Source organism: Littorina saxatilis, linkage group LG6, assembly GCF_037325665.1.
Source record: "Littorina saxatilis isolate snail1 linkage group LG6, US_GU_Lsax_2.0, whole genome shotgun sequence".
Classification (NCBI taxonomy): Eukaryota; Metazoa; Mollusca; class Gastropoda; order Littorinimorpha; family Littorinidae; genus Littorina; species Littorina saxatilis.
Genome location: NC_090250.1, coordinates 54,005,255 through 54,020,254, shown reverse-complemented (window position 1 = coordinate 54,020,254; position 15,000 = coordinate 54,005,255). Strand labels below are relative to the sequence as shown.

General features: G+C 43.0%; 1 protein-coding gene across 1 annotated transcript in view; it reads right to left on the bottom strand.

Moving 5' to 3' along the window:
- LOC138968050 (glutamate receptor-like) overlaps nucleotides 1–15,000 on the bottom strand; it is a 108,330-nt gene that overhangs the window by 15,030 nt on the left and 78,300 nt on the right. Inside the window, exons 10-12 of the mRNA XM_070340613.1 lie at nucleotides 9,704–9,916; nucleotides 1,506–1,664; nucleotides 981–1,171 (exon numbers count right to left, since the gene is read on the bottom strand). Coding sequence (XP_070196714.1) covers nucleotides 981–1,171; nucleotides 1,506–1,664; nucleotides 9,704–9,916 — 563 coding nt within the window. The remainder of the gene's footprint in view (nucleotides 1–980; nucleotides 1,172–1,505; nucleotides 1,665–9,703; nucleotides 9,917–15,000) is intronic.

Genomic DNA, 15,000 nt, shown 5'->3' with positions numbered 1-15,000 from the left:
TGATGATGATGATGATGATGATGATGATGAGAGTGAAGAACCACCACACACTCGTCACTATCCGACCCGACACAGACCTGAAGCCCATACACACACACACAGAGGAGATAATCGTGTTGTCTTTGTCGTGGTGAGATACATATTCTTTTTTTCCTCTCTATTTAACACTAAGTGTCACAACAGAAGCCAATTTGATTCAGAAGATGTATTCATATTTAACTTCATCACATCATTTCTTTGACCCTTGTTCCTTCGCATGGTTTGCACATTTCTTGTCTTTGTTTTCTCTTTTTGTCACAACGTTTTCTCATTTCTTTCTACTGTATTAACGTTTTTCATTTTGCGCATGATTCGTCTCTGCTCTGGCGAGTTCTCTCAAGCGGAGAATACCAGGGCCGGACCCAGGGGGGGGGGGGGGGGGGGGGGGGGGGGGGGTTCCAGGGGTTCCGGAACCCCACTCCTGGAAAAAGCATGTACCTTGCTTTGAGTGAGGTTTTTTTCCCCCCGCTGATTTGCCCCCCCCCCAAAAAAAAAAGGAGGACCCCCCCCCCCCCCCCCCTTACAACTCATTTGGTCCGGCCCTGAACACCGATCATTCGGCCGTCTGAAAGTAATGTATTTTGAACTCAGACGACCTGAGTCTGCCACCAAGCATGAAATCAATCGAGCGTTTAAAAAAATACCCATCAAGGTTCTTTTGCAATCGCTTCCAGAATACTCACAGTTAAATTTCTGTTTTCTTTAACTAATACTTACTAACTTACTTACTGCCTTTCACGCCTGGTGGCGTGTAGGGCAGCTTTAACTAATACAAACACTTAAAAAAGAGCATTGTCTTCTTTGGGTAAAACAACACACTCAGTTTGATAAAACGAAACACTTACTTGGGTAAAACGTCACAACCCTGTCATATGAAGACTTGAAAGTTACATTCACTTGGGTAAAACGTCATACTCACTTGGGTACAACGTCACACTTACTTGGGTAACACATCACATCCCTGCTGCATGAAGGCGCCGAGGGAGAACCAGAGACTGTTGCCAATGGTGAAGTCGTTGGACAGCTTGCCCTGACCACTGTCCACGTTCCACTCCTCAGCGCTGAAGCGACTGACCAGGAAGAGAACCACGCTCACCCCGATAAACGCAAACACCGTGCACAGCCAGATTTCCTGCACAAACACAAGACAAGAATCAGGACTAGACAACCGATTTCCTGCACATAGCCAGGAAAGGGATCAAGGCTGGACCTAGTGTAAATGCGGGAGGTGTTTAACACAATGAGGCAGGGGCACAGGGGCTGGTCAGGCGGAGAGGAGAAGTAAATGTAGCATTTGAAAAGGGGTGTTTTGGGTCTCAAATCAACAATAATGATCAGCAAAAACATCTCGATGAACGCATGCATGTAAACGCACCCCCTCTCAACACACACACACACACACACACACACACACACACACACACACACACACACACTCACCCACCCACACACACACACACACACACCTGAGACAGTGGCTCCATGAAGGAGAAGACGTGTGGGTCAGTATCCACGGGCCGTTTGATCATGATGGAAATGCCGAGCGACATGAAGGGCTTGGTGAAGTCCAGAACCTTCTCTCGGTCTGACGTTATAGTCAGTGGAGCAAATGCTATGTCCGCTTCCTATTGGAAATGAAAACAAAGCTGTAAACCAATTGTAGAAATTCCTTAAAAAAAGCATGAACAGCTTATTTTCAACCCATGAACACAAGCGCATGTCAGGTGTGGAAAAGTCCAACATTTTCTCTCCGTCTGATCAGCGGAGCAAACACAATGTCCGCTTCTTGTTCAATATGGAAACAGAGACATAAACCCTGAGTTGACGTTCACCAAAGAAACAGCACGGCAGGTTTATATAAGATCATGAAAAAAGGTTTGATCAAGTCTAACATTTCCTCTCTGTCTCACATAATGTTTAGGGGAGAAAATGCATTGTCATCATTTTCACGAGTTTTCATTCACAGCCAGCTGGGAAATAAATATCATGTTCCCCATGCAATAAATCCCCGGTTCCCATAGTTGCAGGAAGTAGGTTACACATGGATAATCAAAAGCAAACCCAATAGAAACGCTCCGGGATTCTTCGGCTCTTTTCATTGGCGTTTCCCCAGACCTAGACAGACGACACTGCTGTGCAAAGTTCCAAAAACGAACTGGCAAAAGTAAACAAAAAACAAAACTACTTCATGAAAGGTCATACATTCACCACAAACAAATGAAACCAAGCGATATGTTTTGTCTTCTTACACAGTCATGGAGTGCGTGTATCTGTGTTTCGATACACAGACGTTCGGAGAAACACGAACGTCAAGTTCAAGTCAAACCAATACACAAATGTTGACCCGTACACAAGACGTTGTATCGAATAACGAAGCGCAAATAAGAAATAATAATAAAAGCAAAGAACATAGCAACAAGAAATGCAAACATGTAACAAAGCCGAGCAAGCAGAATGACAGGTCTAATGAAAAACAAAGAGGCAAATGAAAACCGAGGAGGTGGAATACTGAGCATGAGAGGAACCTACATAACTGTGCATCCTCACACCTGACAGACTTATCTCAACATTTTATGAACTCAAAACACAGAGAGTTGCTTTCACACGCCAGCATTGGTTGCAACAACGTGCTCGGGCCCCACAACATGTACTATCAAAACGGAACTCGTGTTTTTCAAAGCATGGGTCCCTGTGTTGATTTTGCACTTATTTTCTCACTACCAAAATGATGACAACAAGAGGCGAAGCCTTCAAGGCTCCCGTAAGAAATCGACAGACAGTAACACAAACTCATTCACTCCGTCACACATACACACACACAGTAAGCATAGGTGACACGGTGCAAGAGTGGGAGACACTAGATCTAGATCTGTCTGTCTGTAGCCTACTTACGGGGACACGACTGCCAGATCGACACTGCGCTTTCGACAGCGCTTCCTCGCGCACACACTGGAAACACGCTGTGCAGATCAACCTGTAGGAAATCTCCTTTGGTATCTTCTTTATCTATTTTTCTGGGGCTACGAAACCGAACAATGTGAAATCGTCTTCCCCGAATCGGCGAACCGCAGCTGGGTGAGAACTGTATCTATACCACAATCCTTCACGCGATCTGACTTAACCTTGACCCCTGACCTGGTCTACATACCACACACGACACAAACCAGTCACCTGTTTTTACCCCCCAAAACCCTCCACCACCCGTTTTCTTTGGATACACACTTTAACTACATACGTGCCGACGAAATGTTGATCATTGCTTCAATACTTTGAAGCTGTTGCTTGGATAATAACCAGGTAAAATTAGTATTTCGGTGTTCAGTCAAATGTTAAAGTTTCTATCACACATATACACACGCACAGACAGACAAAAGTTAGCATCGCATAGGCTACACTTACGTGAGCCAAAAACGATGTTTGATGGTTTGTTGTCAGACCAGCTTTTTTGTCGGTCCTCGGGGAGCATATCGACTTTTCTTTCATATTTATTGACCAAGGCCGTATTTATTGACCGCGGCCTTCGGCCTTGGTCAATAAATAAGAAACAAAAGACGATATGCTCCCCCTCGGACCGACAAAAAAAGCTGGTCTGTCAACAACCCATCAAACGTCTTATAACATCCGTTTCCCGTAAAGCGTAAAAGCACAGGCCTAAATCATTTGCTGAAATTCACTGGAAAAAAACCCGCATGACAGGCTTATTTTCAATCCATAAAAAGAAGGCGTTAACATGTCGTTAAATCGCACATTATCCATCTGACAAGAGAGAAAATTCAATGCCCGCTTCCTGTATAAAATTAAAACCAATACGTAAAAACGCTGATATAGAACGATGACAAAAGTCCTAACATGTTTGTTAAATTCCTTAAAGAAGGCGTTTCAGGTTTGGTGAAGTCTTTTCCTTTCACCTTTCTGTCTTTAATATCGGGTGCCTTTTTTTGCTACAATTTGGAACTCACTCACACAGGCTCACCGTCAGACAGGGACATACATAACACGTGGCATGCGGACAAACACAAACAAACAAACAAACATGCATACAGGCTCACAGAGACACACATACAGACATACGCAGACAGCAGACAAGCACAGACATTCAAACAGACAGACAGACAGCCAGCCAGCCAGCCAGCCAGCCATACACACACACACACTCACGCACGCACACACACACACACACACACACACACACACACACACTCACACACACACACACAAACACATACACCACAAAGCTCACTGACACATTGAGCCAGCGTTTGCTTGGAGGCAAGCCAAACATTCCGTCCGATTACACTTCTAACCCTTCCACCAAACCCCAATGCTTTTACCTAACCCTACTCATCGATTAAGTTAATCAATAAAATGTACACGATGCAACTGGAATGGACAACATCCGCAGTAAAACCTGGAGTCACCCTTTTACACCTCGGAACATTACCCTAGTGACATCACCCACGTAGGAATCAGAAAAAGGCCGCAGCAAACTATTTGTGTAGGAGGAAGTTCACTGGAATTTAAAGATAAAAGTCCTTCTCGTCTGGGTGAGCATGTACACCATTTGGAATCTGACCAAGATTGTACTTGGGACATGACCATCCTTCGTCAAGAACTTGTACCAGCAGTCAACATCTTGGCTGCTTCTGTATTTTGTGTATGGCACTATTATCATATCGTCTTGGGGGTTACCCTTTCGGTGCAGAGTCGAAAACCATTGCTGAAATAATGTTGCCGATGTTCGAAGATGTTACTTACAAACTTCATTGACCAAAACAAACTTCGTACTCTGCACAACAAGCTATCAGACTATTGATTGTGTGGTGTGTCTGCAAGTAGCACAACAAGCTATCAGACTATTGATTGTGTGGTGTGTCTGCAAGTAGCACAACAAGCTATCAGACTATTGATTGTGTGGTGTGTCTGCAAGTAGCACAACAAGCTATCAGACTATTGATTGTGTGGTGTGTCTGCAAGTAGCACAACAAGCTATCAGACTATTGATTGTGTGGTGTGCAAATAGCACAACAAGCTATCAGACTATTGATTGTGTGGTGTGTCTGCAAGTAGCACAACAAGCTATCAGACTATTGATTGTGTGGTGTGTCTGCAAGTAGCACAACAAGCTATCAGACTATTGATTGTGTGGTGTGTCTGCAAGTAGCACAACAAGCTATCAGACTATTGATTGTGTGGTGTGTCTGCAAGTAGCACAACAAGCTATCAGACTATTGATTGTGTGGTGTGTCTGTAAGTAGCACAACAAGCTATCAGACTATTGATTGTGTGGTGTGTCTGTAAGTAGCACAACAAGCTATCAGACTATTGATTGTGTGGTGTGTCTGCAAGTAGCACAACAAGCTATCAGACTATTGATTGTGTGGTGTGTCTGCAAGTAGCACAAAGCTCCTATCACATGTAAAATCCCATGCAGATCTAAGGTGCTGTACATAATACATACAAAAGGAAGGTATTTTATTGAAACGTTATATTTATAACAAAACATTTGAATATATATAGTTCCAATAGCATACCCCTTTCTTTGTTTTAATTGTGACTGTTGGAACGTTGGCAGTCTTTTTGTTTTTTGGATTGGTGTAAATCATATTTGTGCACGATAAGGAGTGCTGCTTGACAAGTTATCTGGGTAAAATATTGCAACCTTTGTTTGTCAACTGTCCCCGCTGCCTTTAAATACAGCGTACAGCAAGAAAGCACGTGCACATTCTGTAGCAAGGTCATGCTGGCTCCATGTCACCCTTGGGAACCCCACTGGATTCTGCACCATACAGTTCCTTCATCAACTTCGCTGACACCTCTTCGGTCTCTAAATATATGTTTTTGCATGACCAAAGCTAAACAAGTGTGTTAATTGGTGGAAACAACATTTTGGAACATTTGTGTTAAATTCCTTCTCGATCGACATGTCCAAATTCCATGAGATGCCAAAAGGATGTTTTAAACATACTGTAGGATCCGATCTCCAAGGTCAACTGCATTTGTTATGCTGGTACACATAGATAGCCCGTGAACTGCTTCGGTAAATTGTCTGGATCTGTCTAGACCTGAATAACCTTGCTCATGAAATGAACCATTCATATTGTCTTTTAGTTCTATTATGCAATTACTTATTGTATTTGCACACACACACACCGTCGCGATATAACCTTGAACGGTTGAAAACGACGTTAAACACCAAATAAAGAAAGAAAGAACACACACACATGCTACGTGTATGCACATCCGAGATGCGGACTCTTTTTACAAAGACTGGGGACAGACGAACGTTTGACCTTTCTAGACCTGAATAACTTTTCTCGTGAAATGAACCATTCATTTTGTTAGACAAACATAAACCATGTGTTTTCCACAGAGATCACTGCCAAATAAACAACTTTTTTTGCGCATGAGGTATGAAAGTTACATCTCCGCTGACTACTCGTAGAGCATTCGATCAATGTCTTAAAGATGCGTAAGAATAGGAATGATAAAGCAAAGGCTATAGTGACGACTCTCATAAATATGATCTAATGTTTTAACTCACATTGGGATTTCCTTTAAAACATGTTTTTTTTTCAAGTGAGGCGCTCAGCCCCACTAAATGAAACGTACACCAGTTACATAAGGATCATACATGTATAGCTGTCAAAGAGTGTCCTGACTATTCGTAAGCTTACATAATTTCCTCACAAGGATAAACGCACACACGCTATAAGTGGAGATGCCACCTACACATCCTGTGACAAATAGCTTCTTCTCTGCCGCAAAAAGCGTTAACAAAAATAGTTCATGCTTGTCTTTCCACATTCCCAATGGCCTCGGTTCTGAAGCATTTAACAAATTGAGATCCCGCATGTTGAAATCGTAAAGGGTTGGACGCATTACATCCCTCGTTTGTTTTAATGGAGAATCTCCCTCGAGACTTGCGCCTGTTTCAAAGCAACATTAATAGCAACATGTTTAGAAAAAAACTGCACACGCCAATCTGCTGCTCGTAACATTATAAACACCTTTGAAGAAAAATGCATTCGATCACGTGTTGGTTTTAAACAAATACAGTGTTTATGGTGTTCTGTGTAGGAAAAACAATATTCGATTTCTTCAGAGCTGCCCTACTAAGAAAACTGTGTAGCAAAATTAAATTATTTCACAACGTTTCATAGGAATGGAATCAGACAAAATAAACCGATTTTTTGGGGAATGTTTCAGAAGAGAACGCTTTGTAAACAGAGTATCTCCCTTTTGTTAAGACAGATTAACATCTACAAAACATCAAGAGATCACCTTATGACAAGCAAACAAACAAAAGCCAACACAATTAAACATTGTCTGAAACACTCACAGGAATAACTAGACCATGAATTTGCAACAGAATAATCAACCTCGATCGTGTCACAGGAAGCAACAACATGCTGATATTGTGGAAACATTGATTGAGTTAATAGCACCAGCTCAACATTGAGTCAACAAATCACCACGCAACCACTACACAAAATGTACAACGCGGTTATCAGCTCAATCCCTCCACCGATATATATATATCCATAAACAATCGTTGCTACACTAATCCACAGACAACCAGCGGGGGGCCTGTACCAGCAACACGTTTCCCGCAGGACTCCCTCAAGCATCGATCCACAGGAAACTCATCGCAAGGTTCCCGTGTTCACCGTGAGGCATCTCCCAAAAGAGCAGCCCGCGCGGAGTCCGATACAATCCCACATTAGGCCTTTCCACGTCCACAGTCTAGCGGGACTTGTCGGCCTGTCGCAGCAACCGCAGGGCGGATTCTTATTCTGGATCCTAGGACAGATTCCCTTGAGTGTGGGCTCTTGCTTTGAGTCGATAAGGTCTGGAGAAAGTTGTTCTGGCAATGGGCCGTCCTTTAAGTCTTCGTCTCTTGTGGGAGTTGATATGTCGTGGCGTTAATTTGGAGGGCGTGTGGTGATGGAAAACTGAGGATTTGATGGAGTTGGAAAAGACTTTTACATATTGGTCGGCCACCGTTTCCGCCATAACAGATGCAAACATGGCGTTCATTTGGAGGGCGTGTGTCGTTGGGAAAACTGAGGATTTGATGGAGCTGGAAAAGGCTCTTACACATTTAGGGTTAGGGTTCGCCCAAACAGATGCAAACAAGGGAATGCGACATTATGTATGAGATAATTGATGTGTATGAGATAATTGATGTGTATGAGATAATTGATGTGTATGAAATTTTTGTTTGTTTGTTTGTTTGCTTAACGCCCTGCCGACCACGAAGGGCCATATCAGGGCGGTGCTGCTTTGACATATAACGTGCGCCACACACAAGACAGAAGTCGCAGCACAGGCTTCATGTCTCACCCAGTCACATTTATTCTGACACCGGACCAACCACGACCTCCCGATCACGGGGCGGACGCCTTACCACAAGGCCAACCGTGCCGGTGTGTGTGTATGAGATAATTGATGTGTATGAGACTGCCTGCTGAACCACGATAATGAGCAAGGTTACCCATACCGTTGTCCGTTACGCAGTAAGCTATGTTTAATAATGACCGGGGCAAGTTATTCTGGCAAAGGACTGCCGTTTAAGCCTTTGTCCATGATGGGAGCTGCTATGTCATGGGGTTAATTGGGAGAGGGCGGGTGACTGTGTGTTGACGGACTCACTGAGGATTTGACGGAGTCGATAAACCCCCTTCCTTCTGGACCTGTAGGTACTTCCCTGCGGAGCGCTATGCAAACAGTGGGGTGGGTTACAGAGCTGGTCTCAGCCAGCCATCAGGGCCACGAACAGACGGTCAGCATGACTGTACTGTTGGTCAGTCCTGCAGTAAGCTCTATCTGGTACTCACGGACTAGACTAGTGTATACTCGCAGTCTGCGTGAAAACACCGAGTATTCGAATATCTCTGCTGCAGCTAACATTTCAGATCTGACACAAACCGGCACATACTGGTATGTCTACAGTGTTATCGCCCACACTTGATCAAAATTACAGATTACACAGTCCGTTTCGTTAACATACCAGATGGGGGTTTGAGTGCAGGTTGCTGATTAATCCTAAACACGCACACACCTGGATATCGCTACTCTTGTTGCTGCTAGCTTTCCGCTGAGAGGAAACAGCACGAATGTCCAATCAATGGAATACTCCAGTAAATGAAAGTAAACGCGAGAGAGAGAGGGAGAGAGACAGAAACAGAAACAGAGACGGGGGCAGAGATAGAGACAGATACAGAAACAGAGACGGGGGCAGAGATAGAGACAGATACAGAAACAGAGACGGGGGCAGAGATAGAGACAGATACAGAAACAGAGACGGGGGCAGAGATAGAGACAGAGACAGAAACAGAGACGGGGGCAGAGATAGAGACAGATACAGAAACAGAGACGGGGGCAGAGATAGAGACAGATACAGAAACAGAGACGGGGGCAGAGATAGAGACAGAGACAGAAACAGAGACGGGGGCAGAGATAGAGACAGATACAGAAACAGAGACGGGGGCAGAGATAGAGACAGATACAGAAACAGAGACGGGGGCAGAGATAGAGACAGAGACAGAAACAGAGACGGGGGCAGAGATAGAGACAGATACAGAAACAGAGACGGGGGCAGAGATAGAGACAGATACAGAAACAGAGACGGGGGCAGAGATAGAGACAGAGATGAAATACCCACATGCCGAATGAGTTCTCCAATCATGCCGTTCCAGGTGCCATCGCCTTGCGGAGCCCCGTAGTTCCCGTCCCGCACCAGACGGATGTGATACTCGTAGCCCACGCTCTGGGATACCATCTCAGCCAGGTCCACACAGTAGCCGTAGAACCGGAAGCGGCCCACTACCGGTATTCCGCCATCGGCCTTGTAGGCGTTGAAGACGTATGGTCTGTCCTGGAATGCGCAAACAGACAGTCGAAGACGCTTTATAAATAGGCACTGTAATTTAAGACGCGTTACAAATATCTACTGGAATTTAAGACGCTTTACACATATGCACTGTAATTTAAGACGTTTTACAAATATGTACTTTAATTTAAGATGCTTTAAAAATATGCACTTTAATTTAGGACGCTTTGAATATGCACTGTAGTTTAGGACGCTTTACCAATATGCACTGTAGTTTAGGACGCTTTACCAATATGCACTGTAGTTTGATACGCTTTACCAATATGCACCGTGATTTATGACGCTTTACAAATATGCACTGTAATTTAAAGAAGAAGAAATACATTGTTGTAAGGCAAACACTGTTGAAAAAATAAGATCTTTACTTCCCAAGACAAAGACAGCACGATTGTATCGTCAAATTTCACCTACACAGGTATTTTGCTTTGGTGAGTTAAGATCTGTTTTGTTATCTACAATGATTATGTAGAGGTTACATGCCGAGTCTCAGTGATTATCAAAAATAATGGTCGAAGTTAGCGGATCATGAAAAATGCGAGCTTTAGCGAGCTTTTTCATGACCGCGAACTGAGACCATTATTTTTGATAATCACTGAGACGAGGTGTGTAACCTCTTTATTCCTCCTTTCTTCAGTTATTCAATGAAAAGAGGAGTTTTTTTGCGAAAGTTTGATCGAATCCTATTCTCTCAACCAGTCAACCTGCGCAGGCGATCGATTAATGCGCGGTTGTATAGTTCCGTGCAAATCATTCCATTCTGTTAACACTTCTTGTCAGTTTTCCTATTTTAGGCTAAAATCAAGTACACAGATATGCTGTTATTCTGCTGTGGCGGCAAAGGCAGATATTGTGTGTTCTGTATATGTTTTGGTATCGCTTAGGGTAATGTTTTTTCGTCAAATGGGACTAGCAGACGAACTTTTGCACCCGTGTTCCAACGTTAAAAACTGTATGAAGTTCAGTTTTCCGGGGAAAATAGTGTATGAAACCCCTTTATGTTGTTTAAATTGATGAGATGTGTGCATTTGGTTGCGTGTGATCTGTTTATTAAATGAAATATTGTTGAAAACTGACCGTCGGATTGCAGTCTGTTGTCGAAGGAACTGAGTGAAAAGAAGGGGAACTACTCTTGTCGCTAGACAAAGTATGAGTTACTTGCCTTGGGAAATTGCTTGTGATGAACGGCTTGAGCCACGGCAGATGAGATTCAGAAAACAACCGAACTCATGGATTTTATATGGAGATTCATGTGTTCAGGCCTGTAGTTGTTAATTTAAATGCGGTATGTTTGTATTGTTTGCTCCAGAGATGTATACTTCGTACATTAGAGCGTTCTGAACTTTTCAGTCGCAAAAAGTAGTACCGAAACAGAACAACCTCTCAACCCATTGCACTATCGAGGATTCAGGCTGTTGCTGGGTCGTTATTTGTTTGGTTGCTGGGTCATTATCGAAAAATAACTACCCCTACAAGTTTACAGAGGTAAAGAAGCAGAGGGGGGAATAAGTCGTGTTACTGGTCAGGGTGGTAGGGGGCAGTGATAGCTGAGGCTTTAGTACAAGACAGACTGGTGGGGACAAAGCTGCTTGTGTTTGACCAGTAAAAGATCAGCGCAAAGTTTCAGCTAGCTCAAAGACGTCTCCATTTGTGCTCGGGGTACCGAGGAGGCGATAGGGGGGGAGGGGGCGTGGATAGGGAGGGAGAGAGATGGAAAGACAAACAAACACATCGATCTAGAGAGAGAGAGAGATAGAGAGAGAGAGAGAGAGAGAGATAAGAGAGAGAGATAAGAGAGAGATAGAGATAAGAGAGAGAAAGAGAGAGAGATAAGAGAGAGATAAGAGAGAGAGATAAGAGAGAGAGAGAGATAAGAGAGAGAGATAAGAGAGAGATAGAGATAAGAGAGAGATAGAGATAAGAGAGAGATAGAGATAAGAGAGAGATAAGAGAGAGATAGAGATAAGAGAGAGAGATAAGAGAGAGATAGAGATAAGAGAGAGAAAGAGATAAGAGAGGGAGATAAGAGAGAGAGAGACAAGAGAGAGAGAGAGATAAGAGAGAGAGAGATAAGAGAGAGAGATAAGAGAGAGAGAGATAAGAGAGAGATAAGAGAGAGAGAGAGATAAGAGAGAGAGAGAGAGAGAAGAGAGAGAGAGAGAGAGAGAGAGAGAGAGAGAGAGAGAGAGAGAGAGAGAGAGAGAGAGCCAGACAGACAGGCAGACAGACATACAAACAGACAGACAGACAGATAGACAGACATACATAGAGACATACAGAGACAGAGAGACAACCCGTCTGTTTTTGTTTGATACTTTTTTTAGTCAGTTCATTCTCTTCACTGCATCTGTCACGTTCTCTCTGCGATACCCACACACTTTCTTCACCCCTCTCCTCCAGACAATTGCACACCGGGCTGACACGGCTCCGATATCCTGACTGTTTCTGGGCCACCTAACCAAATCGACATAACTATCGCCTCGAATCGATATATATACGACTGTTCAACATCACTGGTAAGAACCCGTGTGGACCGATACCTTGCACAGGAACTGACAGGTCCCCCAGTCAAATTCACCCTCCAAAACCATCAATCTACTCTCACACTTCTTCTACTGCTTGCCACCGCCTAGCTCCCCTTTATTCCACCACCCCCCCCCCCCACACACACACACACACACATACACGCGCGCGCACCCACATGCACACACACACACACACACATACACATACACACGCGCGCGCACGCACACACACACACACACGCATACACACACGCGCGCGCACACACACGCACACACATACACGCGCAAACACACACACACACACACACACACACACACACACATACACACACACCCACATACACACATACACACACACATACACACACACACTCACACACACACATACACACACACACACTCACACACACACACACACACACACACACACACACGCGCGCGCGGGCGCACACACACACACACACACACACACACACACACACACACATACCCTTTAATAGGTAGTTGGCTAACTGGAACGGCAGTCACATTCGTTTAGCCAATCAACTTGGCATCTACCCCGTTCAGCGGATTACCAACTAGGACGATAGCTGACCGGCCTATGCACTCAAATTCGCTCACTCGCTCTCAGTAGCTGATTCCACTCTCATACATTTTCGAGTTATTGGTGTTAGTGGTTGGAAAAGATCAACGATAATGAATTGTGTGGAGCTGTTTTTGTAGATTTTGCCAAAGCTTTTGATGTAATTGACCACAAGTTGTTACTGAGGAAACTCACATTGTATGGATTCGGGATTAATTCTGTTGAACTTATAACTTCTTTTCTTAGTGACAGGCAACAGACTGTATACGCAAACGCCTCAGCATCAAGTATGCAGGATGTACGATATGGCGTACCACAAGGGTCAGTTTTAGGCCCTCTCCTCTTCTCTATATACATACATGACCTTCCCCTTCACATTGATAATTTATGTGAATTTTTTTGCAGATGACACAACCATACATTCTAGTAACACCAATTTAAGTCCTTTATCAGAATCACTGCAAGAAAGTTTAAACCAGTTGAGTGAATGGACTGAGCTAAATCACATGTCCCTTAACCCCCAAAAAACAAAAAGCATGATAATAACAACTAGGCACAAACGCCAGAACATAACCTCAATATTTCACGATCTAACGGTTAATGATAAACTTGTTGAAAAAGTCGACCATCATAAAGTTTTGGGAGTGACCATTGATAACAACCTGTCTTGGTCACACCACATCAAACAACTGTCTAAACAAGTGTCCAAGAAGGTTTATCTATTATCTAGAATCAAGCACTTTCTGAATTTGGAAGCCAGGAAATTTTTCTTTAATGCTCATATTCAGTCTGTTATTGATTACGCGTCTACCTTGTGGGACTCGGCAAGTGACAATTCATTCAAACCACCGCTTAAAGTAGTCTTATTAAAAAAAAAACTATCTGAGTTAGACTACATAAACTTAGGCATTCTTCTTCTGAAGGCAAGTTTAAGTTATAATAAAGGTACCCTTATGCATAAAATGATTCATGGATGTGTACCTCAAACCATATTTTCCAAATTCACGTTAAAAACTTCACGCCTATTGATGAGACTGAACATGCCTCTGCCTAGGATTGACCTATTCAAATCTAGTTTAGTCTATTCAGGTAGCAGTCTCTGGAACACTCTTCCGACAATCCTACAGAAAACTAGCAGCACACACGTTTTTAAGACCAGATATACGTCTTATCTTATGAAGTCTAAATAAACATCTGTTGTCGCTAGAATGGTTGTTAAAACCAACAACCGGTGCTTTTTAACAATGTATTATTATTTTTATATATGAGACAATGACAAAAGGTGACGTTTTCATGTCAGTATGTCCCAAATGACATCACCAGTACATTTTTTATTCTATCTAATCTGTTTTCGTTCTATTTTTTCTAATAACATGCGTTAACAATTGATTGCCAACTGGAATGGAAGAGCACAAAAATTTTAACTTGATATGTAGTTTCTCTAGAGGGAAAACATCTTCCACTTTCATGTCAGTGTGTCCCATGCAACATACATTTGCCAAACAGCTATGCGTAAGTAGATTATTTGTTAGTGGTATAGAACATACTGATCAACAATCAAAGTCAGTTTTCACATTCATGTTCTACCTATTTCTTATATGTTTATTCTTTTGGCAATGGTGAAATGTCAGCAATCGTGTGTCATTCGGGACAGTAGACATGACACCTGACCTTTTGTCACTGTCTCATATACACTCTTCAAAAAAAGTTAAGGATTGGTTGAAAAAACGGATCTAATTTAAAAAAAAATGCTAAAAAATTAAACATCGACATAATAATTAAAAGATTAATGTGTTTGAATTAACAAATGAACAATGAGTCTTGACCTAGAATTTTGTTTGGCAGGCAGAGTTATTTCCCTTTGTGGGACTTCTCAACAGCTTCTGCATTTTGGAAGAAAAAGGGTGTTTTTTATAGTCCCATGAAATTTGCGGAACGCATGCCGGGGCAAAAGGTTGTGATGC